General features: G+C 57.4%; 1 protein-coding gene across 1 annotated transcript in view; it reads right to left on the bottom strand.

The window, feature by feature from the left end:
• Window positions 1-3,450: 3,450 nt before the first annotated feature.
• SKAP1 (src kinase associated phosphoprotein 1) overlaps window positions 3,451-13,927 on the bottom strand; it is a 137,209-nt gene continuing 126,732 nt past the window's right edge. The window contains exons 10-13 of the mRNA XM_035569915.1: window positions 11,172-11,228; window positions 5,694-5,806; window positions 5,355-5,473; window positions 3,451-3,499 (exon numbers count right to left, since the gene is read on the bottom strand). Coding sequence (XP_035425808.1) covers window positions 3,451-3,499; window positions 5,355-5,473; window positions 5,694-5,806; window positions 11,172-11,228 — 338 coding nt within the window. The remainder of the gene's footprint in view (window positions 3,500-5,354; window positions 5,474-5,693; window positions 5,807-11,171; window positions 11,229-13,927) is intronic.

Raw genomic sequence — 13,927 nt, 5'->3', positions numbered from 1 at the left:
GCACAGAAGTCTCAGCTTCATTCCAGGTCAGCATGCACGCTGCTGATGGGTAACGCAAGCCCCCGAACCGGCCGCCCCTCCCCAGGAGTGGCAGCGGGGCCCGGGGAGGGGCGTGGGGCCAGGACCCCCAGGGAGGGGTGGGCGCTGCTGCAGGGCCACCAGGGCTGGGACAGGGGTCACCGGGTGCCCAGTCCCAGGTCCTGCCACAACTGCGCAGGTCAGGAGCTGGAGGCCAGGACCCGGGCCCGGCAGCACCCCCAGGGCCCCAGGCAGCCAAAACCGTGGCAGCGCTCCCACGTCTGCAGAGAGCTCAGCAGGGAAGGGAAAGGAAGGAGAGGAGGGAGAGAAACACGCAGCCCTTGAGAGAAGGATGCTTTAAACGTTCTGCAGCCGCTCGGCTGTACCTTAGACACCGCCGCTTCATAAATACAATACGGATAGCACAGACTATAATTTGGTGATAGCTACCCCAGGACATATCTAGATACACTTCTGTTATTTTAATTAAATACTGCATTATGGTTTGTGACAACTTCATCGCTATAGCGTAAATGAATTTGGAATTAAAGTCTTACTTAGGCATTCCACTACTTCTACCCCCTCCCCTCCATCCCTCAGTGTTACAAAGCAAAAGGCTATAAAATCAAGATGTTTGTTCATTTACAGATGGAGCAGCTTGGGAAAAAAAAAAAAAAAGGAGAAAAGGAGAGGCAGCGCGGAAGCGAGCACGAAACACTCGTGGCTTGTGAGCATCCTCGGGTGGAGCAGAGCACATCTCTGGCTGCAACAGGGAGATGCTGAACATTAATTGTGTGCGTTCCCGTTACCTTCCGAACCGGGGTCCTCTGCACAACTGATCCCCCAGCTGTGGGATTTCTGGGCACGGCGCTTTTGTTAGCAGTTAATAGCCCGGTTTTAATTTTTAACCATTGATTTGTGACTGCTCCATAGAGGAAGAAGCGCTGGAAGTTTCAGACATTCGGGGTTTGGTCCTGGGGAAGGGCATGGCGCTGCCTTCCTGGGGCACGCACCGCAGCCTGAGAAAGAGTTACGGCAAAGGAAACTTTTGTTTTATGCCCAGGACCGGGAGTTTCAATTCCATCCATCTATTAACTCGTCTCTAATGAAACTAGACCGTACGTGACATTTTGCAATATAACTGCTTTAAATGTTACCACATCAATTGGTTTAAATGTTACCCGCGCCTCATGAACCGGGAGATGGTTTTATAATTATCTCCGTCTCTCTCTAACGAACAAAGATTTCTACTGTCTGCTGGTATTTTACATTAGCAAAGGAAACAAGGATGCGTACTTGAAACACAGGCGCTCAACAGGCTAAAATATTAAAAAAATACGCAAGGAAGTTGTGACGATGGCCAAGGTGTTGGCTTGTCACATTTTGGCAAATCCGTGCCAATTTGAAGCCTCCGCGATCTGTTTTGCCCGGGTGCCAGCTACTGCAGATTAACCACTCTCCAGACAAAAATGACTCCAATCTGTCTCTCTGCACACATGCATGTATATGTACACAATATATAATATGTAAATCTCTAAACTAACTGCAGCCTGGGAAAGTTATGGCCAGGAAGGAACGGGTTTACCAACGACACCCCACTTTAGTATCTCCGGGCGCCGCAACCCCAAGTGAAATTTCCACTTCCATTTACGAAACAATCTGGGAAATCACCAGGCATTTGTTACACTGGAAACAAAAGCGCTTTTTTGCCACCCATTCGAAGCAGGGCACCGCCGCAAATGTCACCCCCGCACCTCCCCGGCAGATTAGCGAGGGGCTCGTTACTAAATCTCTGTCTCATAAAGGCAGAGTTGACTCCGGAGGAGCTGCTGGTTATAATGGTGGCTTTGGAAAATGGAAGCATTGTCACACTTAAAGACACAAATTTCCCCTGTAATATATTCGAATGGAAACCTCTGAATCCAATACTACATGGGCATATCTAATAAATTCACAATATTTCAGCCTCAACAGCCTACAACGGTTAGTTTTAAAGATTTATGTGGTAAAAAATTACTCGGTGATGAATATAGTTTATTCTGCGCAGTATTGGAGGGTATAAGGAATTAAACTACTGTCTTTAGCAGTGAATTTATTATTACCTCTGTCAGACACGAAGTCTTTAACTGCATTTATTATGAATTTCAGGGCAAAATAAATGCTCGGGGCCGCCCGAAGCCCCCACGCCGCGGTGGGACCAGGTGCCGGCACCAGCCGCGGCCGCGGTGCGCGGGCCGGGGGGGCTCCGGGCCGGGGGGGGCTCCGAGCCCCGCGCTGCGCCCCGGCGGCCCCGGCCCCCTTTTGTCCTCGCCTGCGCCGGGCGTCCCCTCATTTATACAAATTACCTGGGAGGAATGAGGCTGCCAGGGGCTCGTTCTGGGCGATTGGCTCCCGCCGGGGGGGCGCGGGGCCGGCCGCCGCGCGATGGCCTCGCTCCGGTGTGACCGGCGGGTGACCGCTGACTTCCCGCTGACCCCGGCCGCCCGCCCCGTGCCCCCCGCCGCCGGCCTCCCCCCGGCCCCCCCGGCCGCCCGCTCCCCGCCGGCCGGGCCGGGCCGGGCCGTGCCGCCGCTAGGTGTCAGCACCCGCCCGCGCTCGGGGCCGGCCGCCGGGCGCCGCCGGGGCCCGCGGGGCGCCGGGGCTCGGCCCGCTGCGAGCGGGAGGCGGCGCTGCGCCCCGGCCGGTACCGGGCACGGGGCAGGGGACGCGACGCCAGCCCCCCGCCGGGACCGCGGCACCCCCCGTCCCCAGCCTCCCCGCCGGGCCGCGGCGATCCGGGGTCCCCGCAGGCGGCCCCAGCCCCGGGGCAGCGCCAAGGCCCGGCGAGGCGCTGGTGGCGCTGGAGGGGCATCACCGGAGCTGCCCCGGTGGGACCACGAGAGGCGGGTGCCGGCGGCACCCCGCTCCGTGCCGCGACCGGCCCACGGCACCCGCACCCCGGCTGGCTCCACCTGCGGGGCTGCGCTGCGGGCACCCGCTGCCCCAGGGCGCAGAAGCGCTCCCTGCTCGCCCCGGTGCCCCGCAGCAGGGCTATCGGAAAAGCCCTCGACGGCCGCGTGCCCCCGACTCCCCGCCAAGGCCTCCCGGACACTGGCACAGGTGCCCAGGCAAGGCATCGAGGCCAGGGGGACGCAGCAGCGAAGGGACCGCTGCAAGGAGGGACCTCGGTGACAAACCTGCCCTGTCCCCGGGCTGGGGCGCGCGTCCCCTCCGTCGCAGCCTCTCCCACCCACCCCGCGCCTGCAGCCCCTTCTCCAGCGCTCTGGGCTGCTGCCAGCTACTGATGTCCACTAACCCCCAAATCACTTTTCCCCGCTGTTGATGCTCAAAATGTCAGACAGGACCCGAGCAGCAGCCGGCATGTGTTTCAAACACACCAGATGGATTTTTATATTAGCTACTATTTCATGTTCAGACAGAGCGACCGCACCGCTAAAACTGCAGCCTCGATGCTGCCGAGTTTGCTTCTGTGAGATTAATTCTGCGAAATTAATTGGGACAAGATTGAAAAGGAAATTAAAATGCAGCTGAGTGAACAGGCTTTTCAAACACCTTTCCCCTCCGCTCGCCTCCCTCCTCTCCCCCCTTCGCCCTGTGCTGCCTCAATTCTGCTGCGGCCGTGAGCATCCGTCGCGCAAAGTAATTTACGGGGGAAAAGCTCCCAGGACCGATCGGTTACGTGTGAGGAAGCCAGCACAAGAGTCGCAATCTGGAGCCACTGAAGAGAGCAAAAACCCTGCCGTGACTCCAAGCTGTGTCCCCGAGCTGGCGGGGCAGCGCCGTGCTGCTCTTCCCACGCACCCGGACGGGATCTGCTGAATCCGCTTGGCCACCGACGGGACGGGCTGGGGGGAGCTGGGGCTGCGGCCAACGGGGGTCACCCCGGGGACGTCTGTCAGCTGTTCCTGGCATAAACCCCCCGGATAAACGAGGTGACAAGCCCAGGCTTTGGGTTCAGGCCCGGAGCACGTCAGCCTCGTCTCGCTGCTGTAAAGCAGTGGGGGGCAGAGTTGGTAAATGCTGCTGTAAAGTGCTTTGAGATCCACAGATGGGAAATTCTCAACCTTCCAGAAAGCCACAGTGACACCAAGAATAAAAGCTGCTCTCTGCTGCTGCCAAAGATGCAGCTGCCTCCACAGGGATGCGCAGGAGCTGGCTTCAAACCCACCAGCTAAATGTCAGCTGGGCCGTGCCGCGCTCGGTGCTGCGCGAGCCCGTGGGGAGGCGGACAGGCAGCCGGTGGTCAGCCCCCGCCAGGCTCGGGGCTGCTGCGGCACCAGCAGTGCCTGGCTCGTGGCCCACCAGGGTGAGCTGCAGGCTGCAGTCCCAGCCCCACCACGGTGCAGACGTGCCCGGCAGGAGCACGGGGCTCCCGTGCCAAGGGTCCAGCCTCAAGGGCTCAGAGAAGGCCTCCAAGAGGAGGCCTAAGGCTGCTGCCTCCGCTCCCCTGCCCATTGCTGCAGCGGCCAGTCACCCATTTCTACCACAGGGACATCCTGTGCCTACCACCAGGAGGCAAAATTAAATCCCATTCTTTTTCTCAGCTGTAAAACACGGTGTTGGTCTTAACAAGCCTCAGACTCTTCATCCCCAAAGATCTGTAACCCACCACTGCATGCAGCGCCCTTTCCTGTTCCGGGTTTTCTCAGCCTCCCCCAGGCAGGTGCCCATTGTGGGCAGCTGGGGCATGATGGTCGCCCGCCCGCCAGCAAACCATGGCGTGCCCCCCATCCCTGCCACCCCGGGGAGGATGCTCAGCGCGTGGGTGATGCTGAGCCCTGAGATGTGGCTGCCAAACCTCCCTGGAGAGGGGGCTGGAGCCAGGGACACAGCGCAGGAAGCCAAAGGCACCTGCTGTCCTGGCACCTCGGCCGAGGGATGCTCTGCGCAGGGCTGATGGCGTTGTTCCCTCCCTCCTTGCTGCCAGAGCTGCACTGAGCATGAAGTTGGGTTGTGTGGTGCACTGCAAAACCAGCCGCGTAATGCAGCCCCCCCCCACCACTTCATCACTCTGCCCGTGCCAGATTGGGATGCGAAGTGAAATGCCACCCACAAAATGCCACTGGCCCTGCTCACCGCTGCCAGCCGGGGCCACCGCAATCAGGCGGGAAGCGGCTTGGAGCCAGCGCAGAGCCCTGCGGGGACGAGTGGGGCTGGAAGGGTCACAGGCACCGATGGCTGCTGGTGGCCCTGCTCTCACCCCTGCGGACCTGCTAGTGCGAACAGGTAATTTATTCACCTGCGTGCGCCTGCCGAAGAGAGCCCTGGTCATACTTGGCTGAGCAACTCAATTACCCCTGTAATACCTGAGCAACAGCACGCACAGACTCCATTACTGCGAAAAAAATCTTGCTTTGGGGCATTTCAAGTGCCACATGTGAATGCAGGAGGCACGGACAGGAGTGGCACTGAATGCTGCAGGCAAAAACAGGGTGACAGCGGGGACACAAGCTGGCTGCTCCTTTGGCTGTGGGAAGGGGAAGGCACAGAGCGGGCAGCAGGATGCTGGGGTCCCAAGTGGGAACTGGACCCTGGCATCCCACTGCGCCCTCCACTACTTGAACATAACCCTGCGCCTCGATTTTCTCTGTTCACCGACCTCCCCAGCTCTCAGGAGCTCGTGTTCGAGCTGCAGCCCCATAGTGGCAAGCGTGGGGGTCCTGGAGGGTCCCTACCTTGCTCAGGATGTAGATGAGGTCACCACGGTGGAAGGAGAGCTCATTGGGGTGCTCGCCGCTGCAGTCCCACATGCCTTGGTAGTAATTGGCATAATCTCGCTGGGGGCCTCCTGGGAAGCAAAGAGGAAAGGTGAGGGAGATAGGGGATTACACGGGGAAATACTGGGGAGAGGGGATTACATGGGGAAATACTGGGGTCATGGCATGGGGTGTCTGGGGGAGAGGGGCTGGAGCCAGTTGGTATTTGGGGGGAAGACAAGAAAACGTTGGTGTTATTTTGCATTTCAGCTGAAAAGTAAAGGCCTAAAAACACCACAAGAAAAAATGGCTGGTCAGTAAATAAATGCAGGAACACTACGAGTAAAAACGTGCGAGCACACTGACACATGCTTCAGCTTCAGGAGACCCGAATTAAAGCTGTTGGCTACAAACCACAGGTGAACCAAACTGGCGTCCCAAGTCCCTCACCTCCTCCCCAGGCCCCCTCCAAGCTGTGCCCGTGCCCGTGCCCTTGGGGGGGGACACATGGCACCAGCCGGGCAGCGTCCCCCCAGTGACGGCTGCTTATTGGCCGTGCCAGAGGCATGGAAGAGGAATACCACTAATTAGCATCGGTATTTGCACGGGGCCTCTGGGAGGGTGCTGCGGGGGAAGGTGACAGCCAAGTTTGTTTATTCATTAAAGAAGCCATGCAGGGGATTTCGGCCGCTTGAGCAGGGCTCACTCAGCAATCAAATGGCACTGACTTCTCAGCCAGGACTGCCTGGAGCAGGAACAGGGATGGGAGGAGGGTAGGGAGCAAAATCTGCCTCAATCCCTCGCTCCTGGGCAGTCAGAGGAGGTCCCAGAGCGCCAGGCATGATGCAGCCTGCAAGGTGGGGAAGGCTGCGCCTCCTCTCCCGCCCTCAGCCGGGAGCTGTGACCACAGCCTGTGCTGCAGAAAGGGGAGGGAACACGTGAGCCAGCAAACTCATTTTTTTCCTCCTTTTAGGGGGAGGCAAATGATTTGTTTGCTGGAAGCCATGGGTTTGGGCTGATGAAACTGCCAGCAAACTCTGTGCCAAGGCTGGGGACTGCCCTTGGCGAAATGTGTGCGTGAGTTTTATGGGAAGTGTCACAGCAGCATTTCCAGACCAAAACATTTCCATCTTTGCCATTTCCCATCCAAAACTGGCCCAGAGACCATGAAAAGTGGGTCCCCGCCATGGGGCAGAGAGCATCCTGCTGCACAGTGGGACCAGGCGAGCCTGATGCCGTGTGCTCCAAGAGCCCCGCGGCTGACGGAGATGCTGCTCTGTCCATTTTGCAGGCTGGGGATGCAACTCGTCCCAGCATATCCAAAGCATCACAAAAACACCCAAAAAACAGATTCACAGCTTTCAAGTACACAAAACAACCGTTAAAACATGCACCTGGACCAAAGGTTTCAGGCAGGAGACTGTTATGATGGTGCAGCACCAAACTGAGGGTGAATCCAGATGTCACGACATGACACCTCTGCGATGATGCCCCCAGGGACAATTAAACCCAGTAAAACCACATTCGGCAGGGGGAGATTCGAGCACCAGGGCTGTACCAACGGACTGCGCTGCTCTGCCATGCGACTGAACCAAGCCCAGAAATCATAAATAGAAAATATCGAGCACATGTTGGAGGAAATGTTTCTAATATGGTATAAGGCACCGAGTGATAAGGGTGCATCTGGAGTACTGTGCCCGGATTTGATCACCTAAATATGAAAAAGGACATTACAGAGATGGATAATGGTACAGCAGGGAGCAACTGGAATGACTCAGGGACTTGGGGAACTTAAATAGAAAGGCTGGGAAAAAAAAGTAGGTCTGCATCCTTTGGAAAGTATTAAAGGGGGAGCACACAGTGGTGAGGAAAAGATTGTGAAGGGAATAGAAGGAGTAGGAGCTGTTGAGTTATTTAAGCTTGTACAAAGTGCAGGAACCAGAGGTTATGAACTCAAGGCAAAGGAAATATCAGGGTGTGCAGACACGGAGCAAGAGGACAAAGCAAGCAGCACTTTTGGTAGCAGCCAGTAAATTGTGTAACCACCACAAAAGGTTATTGCAGGAGGATGTGAGAACAACACTGGGATGCAGAGAACAACCCAGCAGGGGGGAACGGCGCTTGGCACCGACCTGCTGGGTCCCCCTGTGAGCCATGGTCATCTGCTGTGGACTGGAGGGGAGGGAGGGAGGGATGCGAAGCACCAAAATGGGAGGGCTGGACTCAGTGGGGGAAAGCTGCTCAGGGGCTAACTATAACACCTGTAATGCTGCGGAGCATTATAATTAGCTGGCAAAGGGCTTCACACACAGCTATCCCCCAAATCAGCCTGCGCTCCTTTCAGAGAGCTATGATCTGTGTCACTGATGTGTTGGGAGGGGAAGGGATTCTGGGTTAACACAGAAAATAGATCTTGTTACAAGAAGTCTCTGGAGAAGAAGGGGCCCATTCCCCGCCCCAGCGCTGCCCGGGGCCACCTTACCCTTATCGCAGGGCGGATGCTGAAACCAGCTTGTCTCAGTTTCCCATCCTGCATTTGCTTTTTCTGCTTTTTATAGGGATGAGAAGAACTTGGAGGCATCTTGCCACCCTGTCAGCAGGGAGTGGAGAAAGGAGAAGCTGCTGGTAGAATAGATTTCATGGAAGCTGTGCCCATGATCCTGGACATGAGACTCCCCGAGTACAAAGGGAGAAAACTTCCCAGCTTGCAGAAAGCTTTGTGCTCCCAAGTTTATTCTTCCCACAATGTCAGCTGGTTGGATGGAAGGTCTCACCCTTCCCACCAATGCTACCTTCAAAAGGTCAAAATTAATTGCATCAGATGAAGATGCCTCACAATGAGAGCACAGCCAGGCTCTGCGTTTAATCCCTAGCTACAGTTTCATAAGCAAGATGTTTGTGCAAGCTATCAAGAATATCTTGCTAAAATTAAGACCATTCGCAGAACAGAGATCCTGGCTCCCATTTCAGCACTTGAAGATAAGGCCAGGCAAGAGAGAACGTCACTCTGCAACCTCCTCGTGGGACGGTGGACATCCCAGGTGCGCTGGCTAGATATGTGAACCTGCACTCAGGGCAGAGACGTGATTTCAGTGTGACTGATTTACACTGATGTGAGTGGGACGAGAGCCTGCTCCCACGTTTATGGGCCTTAGGGTCATTAAGAAAACCAGCCGAATGTGAGAACTGCGTCATTTTCTTCTGCAGCCCGAGCAGCCCAAAGTAGGGCTGTGGGAGAGGCGCTCTGCCCCCGTCCCTTTGCTTTGGGCTCGTTGCTTCAGAAGCCTGCTGATGCTGAAACCTAGTGACAGCCGTCGGCAGCTCAGTGGTTTTCACTGCTGTGCTTGTGCTCGGTGAAACCTCCCGCCATGCTCAGTGCAGGGACTGTGTAAGGAGGCAGGCTTCCGGGCTTCTGTTATTTTTCCACGGATAGGAATTGCATGCTGTTTGGATTTGGCTGGTAAGGTTGCGCTGCAGAAGCAGCCCCGCAGCCTGTCCAGCACAGAAGGCAGGGGTTAAGCAGCCTGATCAGAGCGAATGGGTGTCTTGGCTGGAGCAGCCTGCAGCTCTCCATGGGATTTGCAGGGCTGCTCCAGCCTCGTGGCATCCTTGTGGTTCTTGGAAATTAGAAACAATAGTTTTCCATTAGCCAAATGCTCATCTGGCACTTTGGCTGCGTGATATAATTAAGAAATAGCCCCTCTCTCCCTCCCTGCAGCCCGGCGCTCTGCTCAAGGACTCCTGTCATCTCTTTCTCACCCTTTGTCCGGTTGGACTGAAACACAAATTACCAAGGCAAAAGGCACGAGGGCTGGGGTTCCTGGCACTGTGATAACCTTTCCCTCTTGAAATGCAGCCCAGCATTTCAGAGGCAAGAGTCTAACATATTATTTAGCATAAAAACAGACACAGGACTTAAAGCAATCATGACAACACTAATAACTAAAGCAGTTATAACAATTAACAAAAATTACAACTGCCAGGAAGATGCTAATGACTATGAGCAGGGCATTAAAATGCCTGGCAGGATTGTGACAGGCGAAAGCCAACATCCTCAGGGTGGCCTTAGGGTGCTGGCTCCCCACGACACCTCTGGCACCAGGGGACCGCGGAGCTGCGCTCTGCTCCTGCGAGCCTCCATCCCCATCCAGGGGGCGTGGGGGCTGCTTCTCTGCCGATGGTTATTTGGATGTTTAAACACTGGGAACACTCGTGGAAGGCAAAGAAAAATGCGTGTGTGTGTGCGCGTGTCCCAGCTCCTTCTGCTTTCCTTAGCCCGTGCCGAGGAGTCTCCAGGGATGAATGTGCAGCCCCGCGTGACGACCACGGTATGGTTTGTAGAGATCAGGATGTCTTTTTTCCGAGCTCTGGGCGCTCGTACCTGCTGTAGCTGCCACATGCTCCAGCGGCCAAATAAGTCATCATGTGGGGAGGGCTTGGGTGGGAAACAAGCACTGCAAGACCACGAGGGGTGGAGAAATGCTGACTTGCCCTGGTCCCTGTGGACAGCTGGGACTCTACCCTGTGGGCCCACTGCCACCAACATTTCAGTGCAAACATTTCAGTGCCGTCCTGGGGGCACTGCCCAAGACACGTCCAAGGTGTTTGATGCTGGCTGAAGGGATCAGATCAGGCTTACCAGAAACGTCAGGCGAGTCAGGCACAGGGGCTCTAGGACAGATGGGAACAGTCTGGGGGAGCAACCAGCTGAGCAATGCCTGGGGCACTCGTGCACCCGTGTGTGTGTGTTCAGGAGAGCACAACCCCACGTGCAGCTGATTTAGGCACCTGCCACCCGCAGCAGCCACCACTGAGCCCCTCCAGCCTCCACCACCCACCACCCAGGACTCCTGCCTTGTCCCTCTGGGTCCCCAGCTGGGCGGGCACCCCCCAGCCGGGCGGGCACCCCCCAGCCGGGCGCGTCCCCTCCAAGCTCTCCTGGCCGGGCTGGGCCAGCAGGCCGTACTCCCCGGGCCATGGGGGGCAGCAGGAAGCCCCCGGCCAGCCCAGCCCTGGCTGCTTGGACACAAGCGCTGCTTTCCTGCGCCGGGGCGGAAGCAGAGATGGAAAAGCGAAGCAGGTGGGACTGGGGAGGAAACAGCCCTTCCGTTCCTGTCCCACAGTGCGGGTCCTTAAGGAAAAAGCAGGGGCGGGGGCCTCGGTGAGCACAGGGAGGCTCTCGGGCTGCCCGCTCCAGGCGGCTGGGCAGGCGGCGCTGGTTCCTGGGGTGGTGGCGGCGTCCGTCCGGCTTCCCGTGCCCGGAGCCCTCCCTGGGGCAGCTTCCTCTGGGCCACTGGCCCTGACTCATGTCCTGCCCAACCTCCTGTTGTTCCTGCCCTGGCTCCTCTCCCCGGGCCCCTCGGCTGTGCCCTCATCCATCAGTGCCTGCACCCCGGATGCCCTGACCGCCACAACCGGGAGGTCCCTTGGGTTGGCCAACATGGGGCGGGCTCTCACCATTTCTCTGTCCGCTTCCGGCATCCTTGCTGTCCTCTGCGATGGAGGGCTCCTTCTCTGGGGGGGGAAACAGAGCAGAGAAGCCAGTGAAAAGGCTGTGAGCGTTACTGCATGAGACATAATGGTGCCAGGCCATCACTAGTGCTGCACTAAACCCACAGGCAGGAGAGGGCTTGGGCTGTGAGAGCATCCGACTGTCAGAATAATAAATTCCCGGCTTAATTGTGAAGAGTGGAAGGGAGGAAGTCACAGATAATATTTTAAAACATGCTGCATAAAAATATAAATTGTTGTTAACACTGGTAAAAACAAATCACTTATTATAGCCTCATAAATTTATGTAGCACTTTGCCAAGTGCCCTATAGGAAGAGATGCTTCCTGTGCAGAACTTGCAGCCTAGGGAAAACGAGATGCTGAGGAGAAATGCCAGGACAGAAATGCATGGAAGCATTGTGGACAGAAGCAGAAATTACAGAGGAGAAGGGACCCCAGGCAGCAAAGAGCAGAGACACTGGCACAGCTGTGGAAGATTAGGAAAGAGAGCCCAAGAAAATATTAAGAAATGATAGCATGGAAAAGTTTAAGTGTGAGCAAGGACAGAGAGGCTGGAGGTCACGGGGAAGCCATGGGAAAACGGCTGGTTACTGACAGCAGTGAGGATCTGTACGCAGGTTTAAAGGGGACTTAACACCAGGCCAGGTACAACCCCCCCAGCCCGAGCTGGGGTCTGCTTGAGTCGGGTGCGCAGCACTCGCAGCCCAGGCCTCCTCCTGCAACCATAAAGACTAGCAACAGCCTGACAAAACAAATGGCAACCAGTTCCCAGTTCCCAAGCATTTCAGAACGCCAACACTCACGCAAAGCATCGCTCTGCACCTCTTGCTCCTTCTGCTGCTGGCAAAGGCTGGCTGCGGAGCGCGGCCCTGCAGGAGCCAGAGGAGCCCCTGCCATGCCTGGGGCCGGGGCTCACTCATCGCCTTGGGGCAGAGCTGCCAGGAGCCCCGCGGGCGGTCTTCTGCTGGTCCCGTGCAACCTGGCCATGAGGCAACGGGTGAACTGCTGCTGCTGGGCACTTTCTGAGGACATGGTCCCGGCCCTGGCCCTGCCCCAGCCGTCTCCCCCGCCCGGCCCTGATCAATGCAAACGAGGTCAGGCCTCCGCTGTGAATTACAAATTGGATCCCGAGTTGGAGGGTCACTGCGACTGCTCCCCCATTAGACGGGAAGCGGCACCAAAGATCTTTTCTAAATAAATCAGACTTTATTGTAAAACTCGGCCACTGACGAGACAGAACCTCATTAGCATTGATTTTAAAATAAATTATTGAAAGTGGCTTTTGCCTGCTCTTTGCATTTGTAAAAGAGAATGTAAATGCATCTGTAGCAACGCTCTCCCTCCATCATTCCCATGCATGCATCCCCGAAGACCCGCATCTGGATTCCTTTGTACTTTAACCAAGGGCCCCCAACCCCTGATCCAGTCTCGACATGAACTGGAGGTCAGTCACACCCAGCCCCGTGCCATGCCACGGAAACCCCAAAGCCAACCCCAGGTGGGGCAAACCCCGGCGGCAGCCCCCAGGGCACGGGGCCACGTCCCCCAGGCGTGGCAGGGCCACGTGCGACAGGAGCTGCCGTCACAGCACGCCCACACCGCTCCTGCCCGCTGGGCACGTGCGGGGGGCTCTGCCGAGCACCCACGGCCACCCCAGCTCCTGGCCGTGCTCTGCACACGCCTCCAGCTTGCGGCTGTGCCTGCTTCCTGCAGGCTCCATTTCCATCCCCGGAGCTGGGCTGTCCTCAGGAAACCTCCTCCCAGACCTCTGTGCCCCAGTTTCCCCTCCGTTAGGAAGCCCCTGCCCTGCTGACGATTCGCACTGTGCCTCTTGCAAAAGGTGCTTGGAGGAACCCCTGGGTTGTGCCCGGTCCCATGCTGGCTGCCCTGCAGTGAGCACGGGCTCGGTGCGGCTCTTCGAGGCTGATGGACTGCAAGGGCTATGATGGGTGGAGGCTTTGAGGAAGGAAGGAAGGAAACTTGCATGGGATTTTTCTCAGGAAAACGTGGTGGGGAGGCAGCTCGCTGGCGTGGCTTCCCCTCGGCTGACAGCAGCGGGCTCCGTTCATCCTCCTGCAGCCCATCTCCTCCGGCAGTGCCGCAGCGGGGCAGCCGCAGCCTCTCCCTGCCCACAGCACAGGAGCGGGTGCCTGGCAGATGCTCAGGATGGCCACGGCAAAGGCACCAACCTGGCGTGCTGCCGAGCCGCATCTGCAGCGTGGCCTGCGCTGTGGCATGCTGGCCCCTGGCCACATCCTTGCAGATTTTGCACTGTGCAGGCGGTGAATGCAGCCTGGGGGGACGTGGGGAGCTCCCCTCCACATGGCAGCCCTTCTGCCTCTTGCAGCCAGGTGCTTTTCTGAATCATCTGGAAGCAAAGCTCTGCCTTACCAGCGCCCGGGTCAGATACCTCAGTCAATATCTGAATTTTATAGTGATGAATTAGAGGGAAATGCTGAAAAACACACCCCCTGGGGTCTGTGCTTCTGCCCCCTATGCCGCCTCCCTGTGCAGAGCATCACAGACCCAGCCACACCACCCCTGGGAAAACACCTTTACCAGGGCAGCGCATTCCTGCGGGCCCCCCCCAGGCACCCCCACTGGGGTCCAGGGCCCCCGGGCAGACCCCAGCCCCAGCCCAGGGCATGGCCAGGGAGCTGGTGGGCCACGTGCCCCACTACTGCGCTGGAGCAGCCTGGGC

This window comes from Cygnus atratus, chromosome 25 (genome assembly GCF_013377495.2).
Source record: "Cygnus atratus isolate AKBS03 ecotype Queensland, Australia chromosome 25, CAtr_DNAZoo_HiC_assembly, whole genome shotgun sequence".
NCBI lineage: Eukaryota > Metazoa > Chordata > Aves > Anseriformes > Anatidae > Cygnus > Cygnus atratus.
The sequence above is the reverse complement of the archived record's forward strand: the minus strand, read 5'-3'. Positions and strand labels throughout refer to the sequence as shown.